Source organism: Danio aesculapii, chromosome 25 (genome assembly GCF_903798145.1).
Source record: "Danio aesculapii chromosome 25, fDanAes4.1, whole genome shotgun sequence".
NCBI classification, from domain to species: Eukaryota; Metazoa; Chordata; class Actinopteri; order Cypriniformes; family Danionidae; genus Danio; species Danio aesculapii.
This window is the reverse complement of record NC_079459.1, coordinates 5,424,499-5,441,403: the sequence shown is the minus strand read 5'-3', so window position 1 is coordinate 5,441,403 and position 16,905 is coordinate 5,424,499. Positions and strand designations below refer to the sequence as shown.

The 16,905-nt window shown below is 36.8% G+C and overlaps 1 protein-coding gene across 12 annotated transcripts in view; it reads left to right on the top strand.

Moving 5' to 3' along the window:
- The window catches only part of tjp1b (tight junction protein 1b), a 182,188-nt gene extending 165,921 nt beyond the window's left edge, over window positions 1-16,267 (top strand). For 8 of the 12 annotated variants that reach the window (XM_056451648.1, XM_056451640.1, XM_056451641.1 and 5 more), the window contains 8 exons: window positions 2,842-3,777; window positions 6,346-6,437; window positions 6,878-7,099; window positions 7,186-7,325; window positions 8,593-9,016; window positions 11,517-11,734; window positions 14,047-14,190; window positions 15,936-16,267. In XM_056451648.1, coding sequence (XP_056307623.1) covers window positions 2,842-3,777; window positions 6,346-6,437; window positions 6,878-7,099; window positions 7,186-7,325; window positions 8,593-9,016; window positions 11,517-11,734; window positions 14,047-14,190; window positions 15,936-16,030 — 2,271 coding nt within the window. In that variant the 3' untranslated portion in view covers window positions 16,031-16,267. The remainder of the gene's footprint in view (window positions 1-2,841; window positions 3,778-6,345; window positions 6,438-6,877; window positions 7,100-7,185; window positions 7,326-8,592; window positions 9,017-11,516; window positions 11,735-14,046; window positions 14,191-15,935) is intronic. The other 4 variants (XM_056451645.1, XM_056451642.1, XM_056451643.1 and 1 more) reach the window with 3 other exon arrangements.
- Window positions 16,268-16,905: the final 638 nt, after the last annotated feature.

Sequence of the window (16,905 nt, the reverse complement as noted above, 5' to 3'; positions counted from 1 at the left end):
TTATTTGTTAGTCAGTGTGTACATGTAACATATACAGTAGGGAAAATAAGTATTGAACACGTCACCATTTTTCTTAGAAAACATATTTTTTTAAAAATGCTGCTTACTTGATATTTTCACTGGATGTTGGTAACAACCAAAGAAATCCATGTATGCAAAGAAAACTAAACTAGTTAGTTTATAAATGTAGTTATGTGTAATGCAATAAAATGACTCTAAATGAAAGTATTGAACACATGAAGAAAGGGAGGTGTAGAAAGACATGAAAAGCTCAGACAGCAGCCCTTCATCATTATAGATGAATCATAGCTGCTTCAGTTCAACATTTACATTAGCAGGACGATGAAGACGAAACCAGGGTGGACATTTCAGCAAGACAATGATCCAAAACACAGCAAAGGAAACTCTCAAATACTTTCAGAGAAAGAAACCCAGCCAATCACCTGAGCTGAATACAATAGAAAATACAAAATAGAGCTCAGATTTGATAGACGAGACCCACAAAACCATCAAGATTTTTACACTGTTGAAGTCGGTGATAAATTGACACCTGAGCAATGCATGTGACTTCATTCTCCATATGAGAGGCGTCTTTAAGCTGCCAACACCAAACAAGCCTTTTATATAAAGTATTAAACACATTTCAATAGTTCAGGACTTTCTCCTTTTGTCATTCCTTTGTTATCACACAGAACTACTTTTTCAGATTTGTTTGTTTTATTTATTTTCGTGTTTGTTTGGTTTAATTCCATGTCAACAGCTCCTTTAGAAATATTATTCCCAGGACAAAAACATGATGTTTTCAACACTTGTTTTCCCCGCTGTAATTGTTATTTTTATTCATTTAGTGAAAAGCTATTTAAAGCATAAATTTTTTGGTTTGGGGTTTACCTAATATTCTTCTGTTTGAGAGAAATGCGTAAATCTTATGTTAGTGAACATCATCAAAAGACAGATACATTAATTTATTTTGTTTGTCAGCTTAACTATATCGCCTGGCCCTAATCTGTAGGTATAGCCGTAAGTGTAGCGTTTGGCTTTGACCTGAATCACTCCTATATGGATGGCTCTAGATGCACTGTAGACTTGCCACTAAATTGCAAACGGACCTTTCCCTGATTTGCAAGAATGGACTTCTGTAGTTGCATGATCATTTAACCTGCAGACAGTACTTACAGCAATGTAAAAGGAAACCTACTGGACTAATCCTGCATAATGTCTTCATAACCAACCTTCCTTTTTCCAGATGAAGACGTTATGCAAGAGTTTTTTGTGATGTTCAATGTTAATCTTAAGTCTTATAGGAGGCATTGGACCTTTTACAGCTCTACTGTCTTCAGGCTATACTTTGAAGCTTGATAAGGAGCCTTTCACGACGTGAATGAGACCTCTTTAAAGGCTTCACTTGGCCCTGTTATAAATTGATCACATTTAACTAAGTGTAGAAGGGCTTCTAATCAAACTCTAGAACTGTAGAGCTGGGTAGTAAACTGATAAGATGCTTGTTTTTATTGCATAATGATTGAATCTTTTATCGATACTTTTTTTCTGATCAAGAGTAAGTTTTATTTCAGTGCTTACAAGGCAGCACTATTTATGTGTGTCAAATAGTGGTGTAACGGATCAAAAATCTTAAGGTTTAAATCACATTATATATTTTTTTGTCATGGATCAGACCATTTTTCGGATCAGCCAAAAAGGGGAGGAGACCAATGTAATTTTCTTACCATTTATTACAAAACATTGCAAGAAACTTTTGGACTTAACAAACAGAACTTGCAGAACAAAGCAGAACCTTTATTTTTATAAAAATAAAATGAGGTAATAATCAGCTGAATAAAAATCAATTGTAAAATATTCAGTACTGTGAAAAATTCACTGTTACTACTACTATTGCTGATGACACTAAATGTAGAAATCTAACATTATCATTTGGACAACCCATGTTTATTTTTAGTCTCATTTTCAATAAATGATTCAGTTATCTCACTCTTAAAACTTCCTGTTTCACTGCTAGTTGATCATTTTTGAAGAATTATTCCGTGGCAGATTTTTGATGGCTGGTTGTCGCCACCTATTGGTTAAATAATGTAATTGCTGCCTACTACTTACATTTTTGAGCGTCAAGTTAACTACATATAATGGTGATTTAAATCTTTACCATAAACATCAGTGGTTTTATCTAAACTTTAAACTGTTATCCCAGTACTTCTGTGTTATTTGACTGTTTGTAATTTTGTAACTAATTCAAAAGACTAAGTAGTTCCAGTAATTTTCCGGATATTTAACTGTATCGCTGTGTGAAAGGGGCTATAAACATGCCTGAACATATGGCAATAACTTTTGGTTATTTTTACTGATTATCAATTTATTTTTTTACTCTTAATTACAATACTTTTATTTTGAATCATTTGCAATTTTAAATGTTAGATTGAACTGTATTCTAAGTCAAAACTAACTATAAATTATAAATCGAAACAACAACAATAGAAAGCATATTAAATCTCCACTTTAATGACTTTAATGTTCAAATGAACTGTTGTTAAAATATGAAGGCCAAAAATAGGGGTAAAATAATGTTCTGGTGTCTTTCTAAAAATGACTTTCACAAAAATTATGGCTTTTTGATGAGTTTATTTGCGCAGCACTCAAATTTTGGACACTGCTTTTGCTGCCTTGCAAGTACTAATATTTCTATAAGGAAACCCAAACCTAGTACTTCTATATTTCATTGTAGTTTTGTTTATTATCAAACCCTATCTCAGCCCTGTGCTAAACTTTAGTGCTGTTTAAACTCCTCCAACTATCACTGTCTAACAGCTAATGTTTTGTTCCTGACAGATGTATAAAAAAGATCTGTACAGCATGGATGAGCCAGTGCGAGTGACCCACGGCGTGAAGCCTCCCCCTCCTCAGCAGCAGCAGCAGCCTTTAGGCCCCCCAACCTCGCTCTCCTACAGCCACCAGCCTGTCTACCAGGACCAACAGCCATACCGCCAGTACGACCACCCGCCTTATGGCTATGACGGTGGCGGCTACGCACAACCAAAGCCTCACAACTACGACCCGCACCTGCACTACGACAACCGCGTGCCTCACTATAATGAGCAGTGGTCCCCGTACGACCAGCAGCAGCAGCAGACTTCTCCCCAGCCGCCACCTGTGTCCGGCTTCCCTCAGGGCCACCAGCCTCCGCCTCCACCGGCAATGGGATATGAGCCACGCTCTCCATACGAAGACGGTCCTAACAGGGATTTCAGCCCTCCTCAGTCCCAGTATGATGGTGTGTCCCCGATGGGCTACGATCACCGCCCGCGGCACCCCAAACCCGCGCCAGTGCGATATGAAGAGCCCCCGCCTCCACCTCCTCCGGTGTCCTATGACATACGGTCACCTTTCGAACCTGAGCCACACGCTTTCCCAGGAAACACACATCGCTCCCCGGACCCACCGAAGCAGTATTACGGCGATGTCGCTATGAGGCCCTCGTATAACCCTGGACCTCCGAACAGACCGTATAAACATGAGCCGGTGAACTCTGAGCCTCCCGCACCGCCTCCCAAACCTGAATCTGTCATGTCTCCGGGAGAACCGCCCCATTCTGCAGCTTCCAAACCATTGCCACCACCTCCCAGAGATGACGACGATGATGATGACGATGATGATGACCCTGCCATGAAGCCCCAGTCTGTGCTCAACAGGGTAAAAATGTTCGAGAACAAACGCTCTGTGTCGGTAGACCGAGCCAAGGACGCACCGGACGTCACTGGAATTAGGGTATGTTTATTTTAACTTTAAGTGCCACTAATATGTGATTATTATTTTTTGCAAGGTTGCTAATTTTCTCAAGCAGTAGGTTTGCATTATTTTAAAGTTGCCATGAAACGGAAGTTAAGATTGTCCTTTTTTTCCACTATTGTGATGTACATCCACTTGAAACAATCCTAAAAGTTGAGTAAATTATGGTGGTGCATGATTTCGTTCTTTGGGAACCGATTGGATTGATGGAGGAACGGGCATTGCTTACAAAATGAAGGAAGATTGACTAATTCAGAGTAGAAACTAGGCACACTGATAGCCCCGCCCTAACTGACTGATAGCCCCACCCATATGGACTGATAGCTCTGCCCTAAAATACTGATGGCCTCTTTCTAAAGGACTGATATCCCTGCCCTATAAATAATACTGATAGCCCCATTCTAAAGGACTGACAGCCCTGCCCTAAATGACTAATAGCTCCGCCCTATAATACTGATAGCCCCATTCTAAACGACTGAGTGACAAACCCATTACTAAGTGGCAATTTATTTTTCAATTGATGTATGGATTGGACAATATTTGTCTGAGATACAACTACAGAAAATCTGATGGTTAAAAATATTCTGAGAAAATTGCCTTTTAAGGTTGCCCAAATTAAACTGTCACTGTAGCAAATGCATATTGCATATAAAAAATGATTGATTTAGATTTTTTGGATGAAAATGAATTTTCAAAATGTATTCATGGAACATAATCTTTGCTCAATATTGTTATGACTTTTGGCATTGAAGAAAAGTCGATCATTTTGACCCATAAAATCTATTTTTGGGCTTTGGTAAAAACTGCAAAATAAGAGTTTTTGCTGTTCAGGGTCACATTTTAGATCTTCCCCATAGACTGTAAAAGATATGGACGTAGTATCCATGATGTCACCCATAGGTTTTTGAAGAAAAAGCTACCAGTAGGCGTGGCCAACCATCGCCATTTTGTTTGCACGTCATTGCACCAACCGGGGGATACCAAACAAGGGCAAAGAGGCGGAGCTACAAATGCATGCTGGCATTTTGCTTAGATGGACTTTACTTTGAGAGAAACGCTTAACACTTCATTACCTGCGACCCGTTTGTGTTTGTGCGACCACATGTGCTTGGTTGTGTAATATATCAATAAAGTGTTTAGCATTTTAAAAACATTTTTGTAATACATTGAGCCACTTAACATTGTTCTTATGATGCTTTCTTCTGAAAAATATAAATGATCTTAAATAAAACAAATACATTTATAGAGATGATATATAAGAGTATATCATTGCACAAACCTGGGAAATGGAGGCCACGTGAATGGTTTGTGAGCACAATTAAGTGCACACAGCATGCCATATCATCTGATAATTGTAAGAAATAATTCCAAAAGGCAACTGATTGTGTAAAGCCCCATAAAACAACACAAAAATACGAGGTATATGCCGAGTTCAGCAACTAATCAACCGGAAGGTGAAGTGATGGCAACCAGTGAGACCTAGCTGTCACTCAAGTGGCCACGCCCTTAATTATGCAGACTTAATAAACCCAATATAAAGGAAACGGATGAGTTATAAAAAAATTCACCCCCTCACAGTTGTAATGAAGGGTAATATTAGCTATATGAACCAAAATCGTTCTTTGTACCAGGCTGTAAACACCTTTTTTTCTGCTGTGAAGTTGGCCATTTTAACAGTGGGCTCAATAGAAATTTGCTCTATATGGAGCCAGGACTAGCGGAATTTCCATGAGTGGCAGTTTCAGTTACATCCGTGTTTGCTTCATGGGGGAGAGCGGGAGGATGCTGTATGGTCTTCCCCAGTAAATACAATAAAATAAACAGTGACAATGGTGTAGATTTTACTCTAATCAGTTTGAGGAATTATTTACACATCATTCCAGGCAGTTTAGAATAATTTTTTTCTTTTTAGACACAGTAACAGCATCTATCATGCACTTTAGCCCTGTTCAGATAAGACTAAGACTTAGAGTTTCAGTTTTTGTCACTCGATTACTGTGATTCTAAGAACTGGCTTTATTTAATAAGCCCAATGAATAAACAAGTTTTTCCAGTACTGGGTTTGGCTGGAAGGGCAATCGCTGCGTTAAACATATGCCAGAGTAGTTGACGGTTCATTCCACTGTGATAAATCGGGGACAAAGCAGAAGGAAAGTGAATTAATTGATTGGATGAATAAATGAAGGGGTTTGCATTTATGATCATGATAGAATAAAAATAATATAAAAATAAACCACTCATGGGATTACAATTGCAAAGTGCGTCTTTGAGACAAATTTTTCCATTGATTCTCTGAAAAACTATGTAGTCCCTTCCAAACTAGGCTTTTAATCTTTGAAACTTTACAAACCTTTTACTTTCAGAAACATCACACAATACATGAAAAGTACCTGTAACATCTAAAAAAGTATAAAAGAGGCATTTAAAATAACAACTAGGCATCCCCATACCACTTTAATGTTGTATTGGTGATTGCTCAGAGGAGAAGGACGTCAGAGAATAGCCTGATGCATTGTGTTCAAAGTGTGGATGTACTTTCTTCTTTAGCCCACAGATCTCCCCAAACCTGTGAGCACCCCTGGACCTGTGCTCAAAGCCAACTCTCTCAGCAACCTGGAGCAGGACAAACCCTCCTACAGGTAAAAAAAATAAATAAATGTATTTATACACAGCCAGACAGACACACACAATAAAGTTTAAACATTTCTATTTGTGAACATGTCTTATGCTCAGAAAGGTTGCATTTTGATCAAACACAGTTTAAAAGAACAGTTTGCTTATTGTGATACGCTTTAAAATATTATTTATTTGACAAAGCCGAATTATCAGCAGCCATTACTCCAGATATATATATATATATATATATATATATATATATATATATATATATATATATATATATATATATATATATATATATATATATATATATATATATATTCAGCACCCATCAGTCACATATTGCTAGAAGAGTGTGCTCATGTAATCCTGTATCGCCCTCTGCTGGCTGATCTAACTTTCTGGAAAGCATCATTAGATGTTACATAACATTTAGATCTTCTGATTTTTCCTGCTGTAGAGCTCCAGAGCCGCAGAAACCTCAGGCGCGTGTTGGGGACGATGTTGTTCGCTCCAACCACTATGACCCTGATGATGACGAAGAGTACTACAGGAAACAGCTCTCGTTTTTCGACCGCCGCAGTTTCGACAGTAAGGCCATGAATCCACCCATTACTGGAGTCAATCGCTTCCACGAGCCGCCCAAACCGCCTCAGACGCAGATCGCTTATCCTTTCGCTAGGTACCTGCTAACAGGCTAAAAATACAGCGTATGTTTGTGTGTTAGTGATGTTGATGATTATACCACATCTACTGTTTCTGTTTCAGGACGGAGTCTGTGGAGAAGGTGAGTCCAGTGGACAAGAGATACGAGCCTCTGCCGCCGGTCAACTCTTCACCTGCTCCATACGGCCAGAACACACCTGCTGCTCCGCCCACATCCCTGCCCAAACTCACCAACATCGAGGGTAACATGAGACTTGCATGGGTTTTTTTCTTTCTTTTTTTCCCCTCTCATGTTTAGTTTGTTTTGTTTTTGGTTTGGTTTGGTTTCGTTCTGTCTATGGTTCTGGTTCTGTTTATTATTTTGGTTTGGTTTTTTTTTTTTTTTGGTTTGTTTTTCTGTTTTTTGGTTTTGCTTGTTCTGTTAATGCACTAATAATGCAAAACAATAATTCTTGTATTAATAAATATTTGCAGAAGTGTTTTAGTTTTTTTTCATTTGGGTAAAATATATTCCTTGCCTTGCAAAGATTAATTACATTGCATTTTGTTTAATTTTAATAGAATTTAACTCCACAAACCCCCCCAAAAATAAAAAATCAAAAGTTTTTTGTTTATTTCTTATTTAAATTAAAGAAATTAGAAGTAAATTCCTAATAATTCTTAATTTTATATAACTAAGAATTAATAAGAACTTCCTTAAAGCAAAACAGTTATATATATACAGTGTATATATATATATATATATATATATATATACAAAAATATACACACACACACACACGCATATATATATTTTTGCATACATGCATGCCATATACACAAGAAAGTGTGTCTGTAGTAATTTGAACTAAATTGCTTGACTTTGTAAGGTTAATTTTATAGGTTGTGTTTTTGTACTATTTATTAAGTATTTGTACTATGTAATATTTTCACACTAATTTAAATATGTTGTTTTTGTACCAATAAATAAAATACTTAAGTCCTTATAAAAATCTATATATTGGACAGAACAAATTGTCCAAAGATGAAGACGCCATCTTACATCAATGCCTTTACAGGGTGTCCGTGTGGTCTTAAAAAGTATTAAAAGTTGATAAATCAAGGTAGAGAAATTTAAGGCCCTTAAATGCTTAAAAGTCTTAAATGCTATTTTGCAAGGTATTAAATTTAATATCATTTTAGATTATGCAGTGTATGGTGTATGCTAAAGTTTGCCTGAATTAAATCTGCGAATATTAGGATGCTGTGTAGTTTATGAAGTCAATGAAATCCTGCTAGATTTGACATCATGCTGCTTTGTTTACTGCAGGAACCAAGGCAGCACCATTATTTCTGCAGTTCTCTAGGTGCCAACCTGCTGAATTAGCTAGATTTAATAGATTTTAATATTAGATTTGTGTATGTATGTATGTATATATATATATATATATATATATATATATATATATATATATATATATATATATATATATATATATATTTACAACATCATCATCATTTGTCTCCCAGTGAACTCTCTGCCAGATCCTCACAGCTCTCCCAAAGCCAAACCGGACCTGTCTGCTCTGAGAGCTCCGACCCGGGATGAGCCCATCCAGAGCAGCTACTTGCCCCCCAAGTCCACCATTAATGGCATGGACGCTCCTCCCAAAACACTCGGCGTGCCGACCAGCTACAACCGCTACGTCCCCAAGCCTTACACCAGCTCGGCCCGACCCTTCGAGCGCAAGTTCGAGAGCCCCAAATTCAACCATAACCTGCTTCCCAACGACACACAGTCTAAACCCAGTGTCAACAACAACCTGAAGCCTCAGATCTCCCCGCAGCCCCAGGACACGGACAGCGGCGTCGACACCTTCACTCGCACCATGGACAACAGGCCCAAATATCAGCACAACAACATCAACGCCATTCCCAAAGCCATCCCAGTCAGGTAAGAGGAGGCTTAAGATTAAACCTTGTGTACTGTTCATATTTATGTGACTCAGCCGCTCCGTTACGGCGTTTTGAATTCAACAATCTAAAATTTGATGTTAAAATACTCAACAGATGTTTACTTCATGCCAATTTCAAGCAATGTAAACAGCAGTTATGCTTTATATTGCCAATTTGCCTTTGGTGTAGATCACATTTGAATTAGTGCTACTGTATTTTCCCCATCAGCCCCATTGAACACATTGCCTTTTCATGCCAGCCTGTAAAACCTGTCCCACTTTATATTGTGGCATTGACTAATATGTACTTATTCTAAAATTAATTATTTGTTACAATGTACTTATTGTGAAATACATGTTTTACATTGTATTTAAAATGAATTAAATACCTGTGTGTAATTACATCTGTAACTCTTTTCTGAAATTACATTTTTGACCATCACTTATGCTTTAACCCAACCTAAAACCAAACCATACTGTTCCTAACCCTACCCCACCTCAAGATCACCAGAAGTGTTCTGCAATACATTATGAACATATTAAGTACATCGTGTTTATATTTTGATGTACGTACATAGTAGTTAAGGCCACATCTGAGTCACATGTGGGCAAAAAAAAATCTGATTGGGCCACATTTGCCTGCAGTTTGAACGTAGCCTTTAACCCTGAGTTTAGTGTAACCAAACATCCTGCATGTAATATAAATGTGTAGGGGGTGTAGTGTGCGTGTGGTCATTAAAAGTTTATTCTGATTTATGTTCTTCAAAGAAAATGAGCCAAGACCAACGAGTCTGAGGTTGAAAAGGAATGGCTTATAACAAGTTTTATTTTGATTACAAAATGTAAACAGTTTCCCAAGCGATTTTTAACAGCAATTCAAATTTCACTATACTGTATTTCCTATTATATATTATATACTTCTTTTATTCTGGAGAAAGTCTCATATCTTTGAGTTTGGCTGGAATAAAAGCCGTTTTTAATAAAAAAAAAATGTTTATGGTCATTATTATTATTATTATTATATGATTATTAGTATTATTATATTATTACAGAACAAACAACTGTTATCCAATAACTTGCCTAATTAACCAAACTTTACCCTAATTTCATTTAGTTTAGTTTAACCTTACTTAGTTAAGCCTTTAAATTACAAAAGTAACTTGTAAAATATAATGTACTGTCATTATGACAAAGACAAAAGAAATTAATAAATGAAAATGATTAAATCTATTCCTAAAACTGGATTCAGAATACCTTCTCTCCTTAAACGGCACATGAGAGATATTCGAAAAGAATTATTAAAGGGCCAATAATTTGACTGCAACTGTATCTGGATAAAAATGTTGGTGAATATACTCACTAACGGTCAAGATGATTTGTAGAGCCCATATGAACCTGTGCTCTTAGTTTAGTCAGTTGTTATCAGGGAATAACACAAATTGGGATGTCATGATTGACCAATCAGAATCAAGTATTCCTAAAAACCTGTAATAACTGGCTTCGGTTCAGCACTAGTTCGCCACAGTGGAATGAACCGCCAACTTATCCACAATATGTTTTACACAGCAGATGTCCTTCCAGCTGCAACCCAGTACTGGGAATCACCCTTACACACTCACATTCACACACACAGTCATAAGATATGACCCATTTAGTGTATTAAATTCACCTATAGCGCATGTGTTCGGACTGTGGGGAAAACCAGAGCACCCGGAAGAAACCCACGCCAACACGGGGCACTAGTTCAGTTTGTGGTTTATATCAGAGAGCTCTGTGATGAAATAGTGTGTGGCCTCGAGCATGTTTGGATTGTTTGTAGGGCTGCACAATATAACAGCATCAATATCCCAATGTACAAATCTTCAATAGTCACATTGCAGAATCTGCCATGTCAGTTCAGTTTGAGTTTGTTTATCCATTAATAGACCAGGAACCACATTGTGAAGTTTAGCTTTAATAAAGTGAACGTTTTTCATTTGCTTGTTTGCTTTGTTTTAAGGCCTGTAAATGTGACATTTTAAGTGTGTTTAAGAAATAAAAGTTGGCGGTTCATTCTGCTGTGGCAGTCCCTGATTAATAAAGGAACTAAGACGAAAAGTAAATGAATGAATATATGAAATGACAACATTTTAACAAAGATTGTTTATTTTTTACACTATGAAGACTATGCAGTGTTCTTTATTTACATTGGAGGATTTTCATTTCTGTCTCTGAATAGAGTTATAAGCGTTTTAGTACACCACAAAACACTATCTGTTGGATTTATGCAGATTATCTGCCCTACAAAATCATCTACAAAATCACCAATGGTTAATATAAAATTCTGAATTCTTTCCAAATTGAGCTATTCAAGTCATCTAGTGAAAATATATTCACTATATATATCTCAGCAAAACAAAACATTGCGATGTCTGTTTTTTTCAATATCAGACAGCCCTAATTGTTTGTGTTCTCTATTTTACAGAACAACTAATGAGTGTCTGATTGTCTGTTTCCTAGCCCCAGTGCGCTGGATGATGATGAAGAAGATGAAGGACACACAGTGGTGGCCACGGCGCGGGGCATCTTTAACTGTAACGGCGGGGTGTTGAGCTCTATAGAGACGGGCGTCAGCATCATTATCCCACAGGGAGCCATTCCTGATAGTGTGGAGCAGGAGATCTACTTCAAAGTGTGCCGGGACAACAGCATCCTGCCCCCTCTGGACAAGGAGAAAGGTCTGATTGCACACTGACTTTTTAAAATGATGTTGTTTCAGTGTGTTTTTATCCCTTTGCACATGAGGAAAAGCATTTCTGGAAGAAACTGGCTTAGAAAAAGATGAAAGACTAGCTGAGAAGATCAAGAAAAACCACTGTGTGGGAACTAACATTTGCTATAGTACATGTTTAGTAGTAGTACTTATTAGTATCAGCAAATTTTTATTTTTTAATTGACACATTTTCACAAATGATCTGATCACTACTATACTTTAGTAAAAAGATAAACGATGTTACAACAAAGAGAACAATTTCAGAGTCCTTTTATCTTAAAAGAGGAACCAGACAGGGTTGTCCTCTCTCACCCCTTTTGTTCGCATTAACGGAAACGAATTAAATTTAATTGTATGCGGATGATATTTTGCTGTATATCACCCAACCACAAGTGAGCCTTCCTGCTGTATTTATGATTTAGTATTATTTAGTATTGTGATTATTAATACTTTTGGGAGGTTTTCTGGCTTTAAAGTTAATTTTGAAAAAAGTGAACTCATGCCTGTTGGTTTGAAAGATCTGTCTATAATACGTACATCTCCATTCAAGGTTTCCACAGGAAAAATGTTATACCTTGGAATTGTAGTTACCTGTAAATACTTTCGCTCTTCAAAGCCAATTTCAACCCCTTATTGTCTAAACTACAGAATTGTAGACTATTGGAAGACTCTCCCAGTCTCTTTAATTGGCAGAATAATATGATAAAATGATATTTCTTCCTCAAATATTATTTTTATTTCATGATATTCCATCACTATTACTCAAGACCTTTTTAAACACTTGGACTCGAGTATTTCTCCATTTCTGTGAATCTACAAAAGTCACAGAATTTTAAAAAATCATCTTTGTTTGTTTGGTTTTTTTTGTGTTGTTTGTTTGTTTGTTTGTTTGTTTTTGTAAGTTTCTGCATATCAGAAAATTAATCCTGGTATTTGTGATTATTGTAAGTCTATTCAGTGACCAAATAAAGTATTTGACAAAACGATCAACGAAACAACATGAGGCTTGCATGTAAACACTAGCAAACAGATGTTCTGTGCAGAAATATTTATAGTTTCACTTTGTTTTGCCTGAATTTAGTGCTTGAGGAGTGTATTATAGACATGAAAAGGACACGTTAAACTTAAATGAATGCCAATCTCCAATGCTTTGGTGCATATATTTCAGCTTGTTTTCATTTTAAAGAAGACAGATGTGAAAAAAAGTTGTGTGGCTTTAAAATAAAACAGTTTAATAATAAAACAGTAAATGTATATTTTATCATATTACATAAAATATGTGTTTTAGCCTATAATTGACAGAAAATCAAAGATAAATATCTGAACAAATTATATTCCAAATTTATCCAAAAAATTAGCTTTCAATAAAATGTTGTTTTTAAATGCAGTACCAAACATGACCACCAGATGACCTCCAGTTTCCTTTGGAGACCATACAATAGCGCCCCCTGTGTTTTGAGCAATATGAACTGTATTATTGAGGACTTTTGATGATATTCGTAAAGCAGATGTAAAATTCTGAAGTTGTATGGCATGTTTGGTGGTATTTTATTAGTGTTTAGCCTCTGAAAACATCAAAAAAAATGTTTACATGTGGATTGCTGTTGCAAAGTAATGGTTTACGAGCGTTTTGCAAATGAATGAATAATGATGCAAACTATCAATTTGAGGCTATCAAATGAAATATAGTCTGTCATGATTGCTTTGTTTAGACTATATTATCATGGTTTAAGAATGCAAGCGTAAATGGTCGCACATATTGTACCGTGACAGCAAGCGTGGTTTTAATCTATTACTCTTCCTAAGTAACTATAAAACTGGTCAAATATGATAAGATAGTAATATAATAATATAGTCAGTCATGATTGCTTTTAGACTACATTATTTTGGTTTAAAAACGTAACCCTAAATGGTTCCACAGGTTGTAGCATAACAGTAAATTTCTACGTATTCCTTCCTACGTAACAAAAACACTGGTAAAATATGATAATATAGTCAGTCATGAATGCTTTAGACTGCTATATTATATTTTAAATGTGTTTTAATCTATTATTTTTCTTAAGTACCAAAAAACTAGTGTCAAAGTATGTATTCAGAAGTCTTAGACCTTTCCAACAGTATATAGTTAGTCATGATTAGATTAGGATGTAATTGAAAAAAAGTGACATACTTGCACATCCCGGTGGTGGGACGGTGACCCTTAAGGGGTTCTATGATGTTGTTAGCAGTGATATGCATGTGTGATGGACACTGATGTACCATGTTTTGCTCTGTCAGGTGAAACTCTGCTGAGTCCGCTGGTGATGTGTGGTCCTCACGGCCTGAAGTTCCTGAAGCCTGTGGAGCTGCGCTTACCACACTGTGCGTCTATGACCCCTGATGGTTGGTCTTTTGCTCTAAAATCCTCCGACTCCTCGTCGGGTACGCTGTCCTTTCTCTCTGTCCTTTCATGGGTCTTTTGGGATCGGGATTGAAGCTGTTTGGAAGAGGCTTTGCTCACGCTTTTGTTTCATTTTCTGGCTTACCAACACATTCTGATCGCGTGAAGCTTTAAAGGGATAGTTCATCCAAAACACTCAAGTAATGTTATATGAATTTCTCCTGTTAAACACAAAACAAGATTTTCTGCAAAAACATAAAATACACTGGCTGTTTTTTAGCTATTATCTTCCTTTGTGTTCAACAGAAGAAAGACACTCAGATGGGCTTTGATTAAGTGGAGATGTGTAAATGATGACAGATCTGATAGTTTTGAGTGAACCGTCTCTTTAAATGTGCAGTCTGTGGACTTGCTCAGCTTTTCATCCTCTTATCAGCAGACTCAATCACTGCAGATGATTAACCCTTTATCAGGCCAAGAAATATCTATATGATCACTTCATTGACGTTGATTACATTATTGTTATTTTTTTATTCATAAAAGTTCAGAAGTCTTGTAATCCCTGATAACATTTCTTCCTATTTTTGAAATAGAAATATTGTCACTCCCCTGGAAAAAATGCCAATTGGTACGAATGACAGATATGTTTTACTCATTGAGATTTATTGAAACAAACTGTAAAGCGAAAAGTGCTGCAATTACAATGAATGGAGCCGTCATCACGTCAGCGAGTTTGCACTCCTGTTACAATAATGACAGCAGGATGAGCTCTGCAGATGACCTCTTACTCACATTGGTTAATAACTGGATGATTTCAAAAACTAAATTGTATACACCCTGAGTAAAACCACTATAGCCTATAAAATGATAATATATCTGTTTGTGTTATATTATAGGGCTAATGAATTATTAAATATAAAAAAATATATTAGTGCTCTATATTTAATGGAGCTCAACATATCTGCTCAAACGTTAATACTCTGAATATAAATGCATTTTTTCAAGATCTTAATCCACTTTTTTTAAAATGTAACTAATTTAAATGCAATGTTCAGTATTACTATTAATAGAACAAGTTGGTAATGAACATTTTAAAGTCAGCAAAGCTGCTAAAATTATGCAAAGTAAAACGTGTGGCTTTTTGCATTTTAAGTGGTTTAAATGTGGCCCCCTTTGCTTCTGAACTTGAATACCCCATTCTAGAATGCATTTAGGAAATAATCAGTGTGAATCAATAAGTGAAGTGGTTCAACACACTGAACCACTACAGTAAAGTTGTTAATTTTAGTTTTTTGTTTTTTTTTTGCGTCGTTTTTATTTTTTGGGGGGCCCCAAAAGAATTCGCCCCACTCAAAGGGGCCCTCGGCTGAAAAAGTTTGAAAAGCCCTGATCTAGAGGCCTTTGCTTTTCATATGAGCCACTCCTGAAACCAAATGTTCAACTAGAAGTCAAATTATTAATTGTTGTTCCTAAATCTTGGATAGGCGACAAGCCTTTTGTCAGGTAGTGTATTTGTTTACCCTACTATTCAAGTTACAGGTTTCCAGCATTCTTCAAAATATCTTCTTTTGCATTGAACTGATGAAAAAAACTCATAAACTCAAGAATGAGTAAATAGCGAGTAGATGTTCACTGTCCCTTTAATAAAGCATCAAATGATCTGAATACAACTGACAAGAGCTACACTGAATGTCATTGTGCCGTCTGTGTTGTGTAAATCGTGGCAAAAATCAGTGATGTGCATGTTGTTTTGATCCTCATGATCCCGCTCTGGCTGTATCCACAGGTGACCCCAAATGCTGGCAAAACAAGTGTCTACCAGGAGACCCCAATTACCTGGTGGGCGCAAACTGCGTGTCTGTGCTGATCGACCACTTCTGAAGAGAGAAACAGCTGGTCTGTTCCTGAAGGCTCGCATTATCAAGTATTATTTCTGTGCTCTTTCTCAGAAAAACGTGGAGGATGTGACTGGCTGCGGAGCGCTTTCCTATTCCCTTTGGGTTTTTTCTCTCTCTTTTTTTTTTTGGTTCAGTTTTGCCTTTTTCTTTACCTTTTGGTGCTTGAAGACTTGCAAAAAATTACTGAATAAATAAATAAATGAATAAATAAATGAAGGAATGGAACTGCTAATGGGATGCATGACCTGTGCCACAGACGCTGGGAAAAATAATTAGAAAAAGCTGGAACGGAAGCGGGGGAAAATGGACGGATAATGAATTAGTTTTGCGTAACACATACTTGATGTGCAGAAAAGTTGCTGTATGTGTGAGTTTGTTGAGGCCATGTGGAATCGCCGTGATGAAAAGCATGTCGCTTTCTGGAAAATGAAGATGTTTTTTTATTTTTACTTTTGGAAGATCTGTGACTGTTGCACTCGTCTGCTCATGGACTTCCTTCTCCAGCTATGAAGAAAAGAAAAGAAAAAATGGGCTCTTTCTCTCTACGTTTTGAAGCGATCTTTTCTAGCGATGTTTTACCGTAGATAAACACTGACTGTGGTTTTCCGAAACTCCTGCTGTCTAGAGATCTATGCATGTGCTATGACTCAGGTCCAAACGCCTGCTACTAAGTTGAGTACACAAACCTACCCATCATACACTGCAAGCAGTGATGCCTTATCTGCATTTTCTTTTTGTTACTTTTGACCCGACGCAAACGTCACATTTGGGTTACGGAGAGAAGTTACGAAGGACGGTATTTAGCACACAACTAACGAACAGGTCTGCTTTTTCACCCGCTATGCATATGAAGTCAAA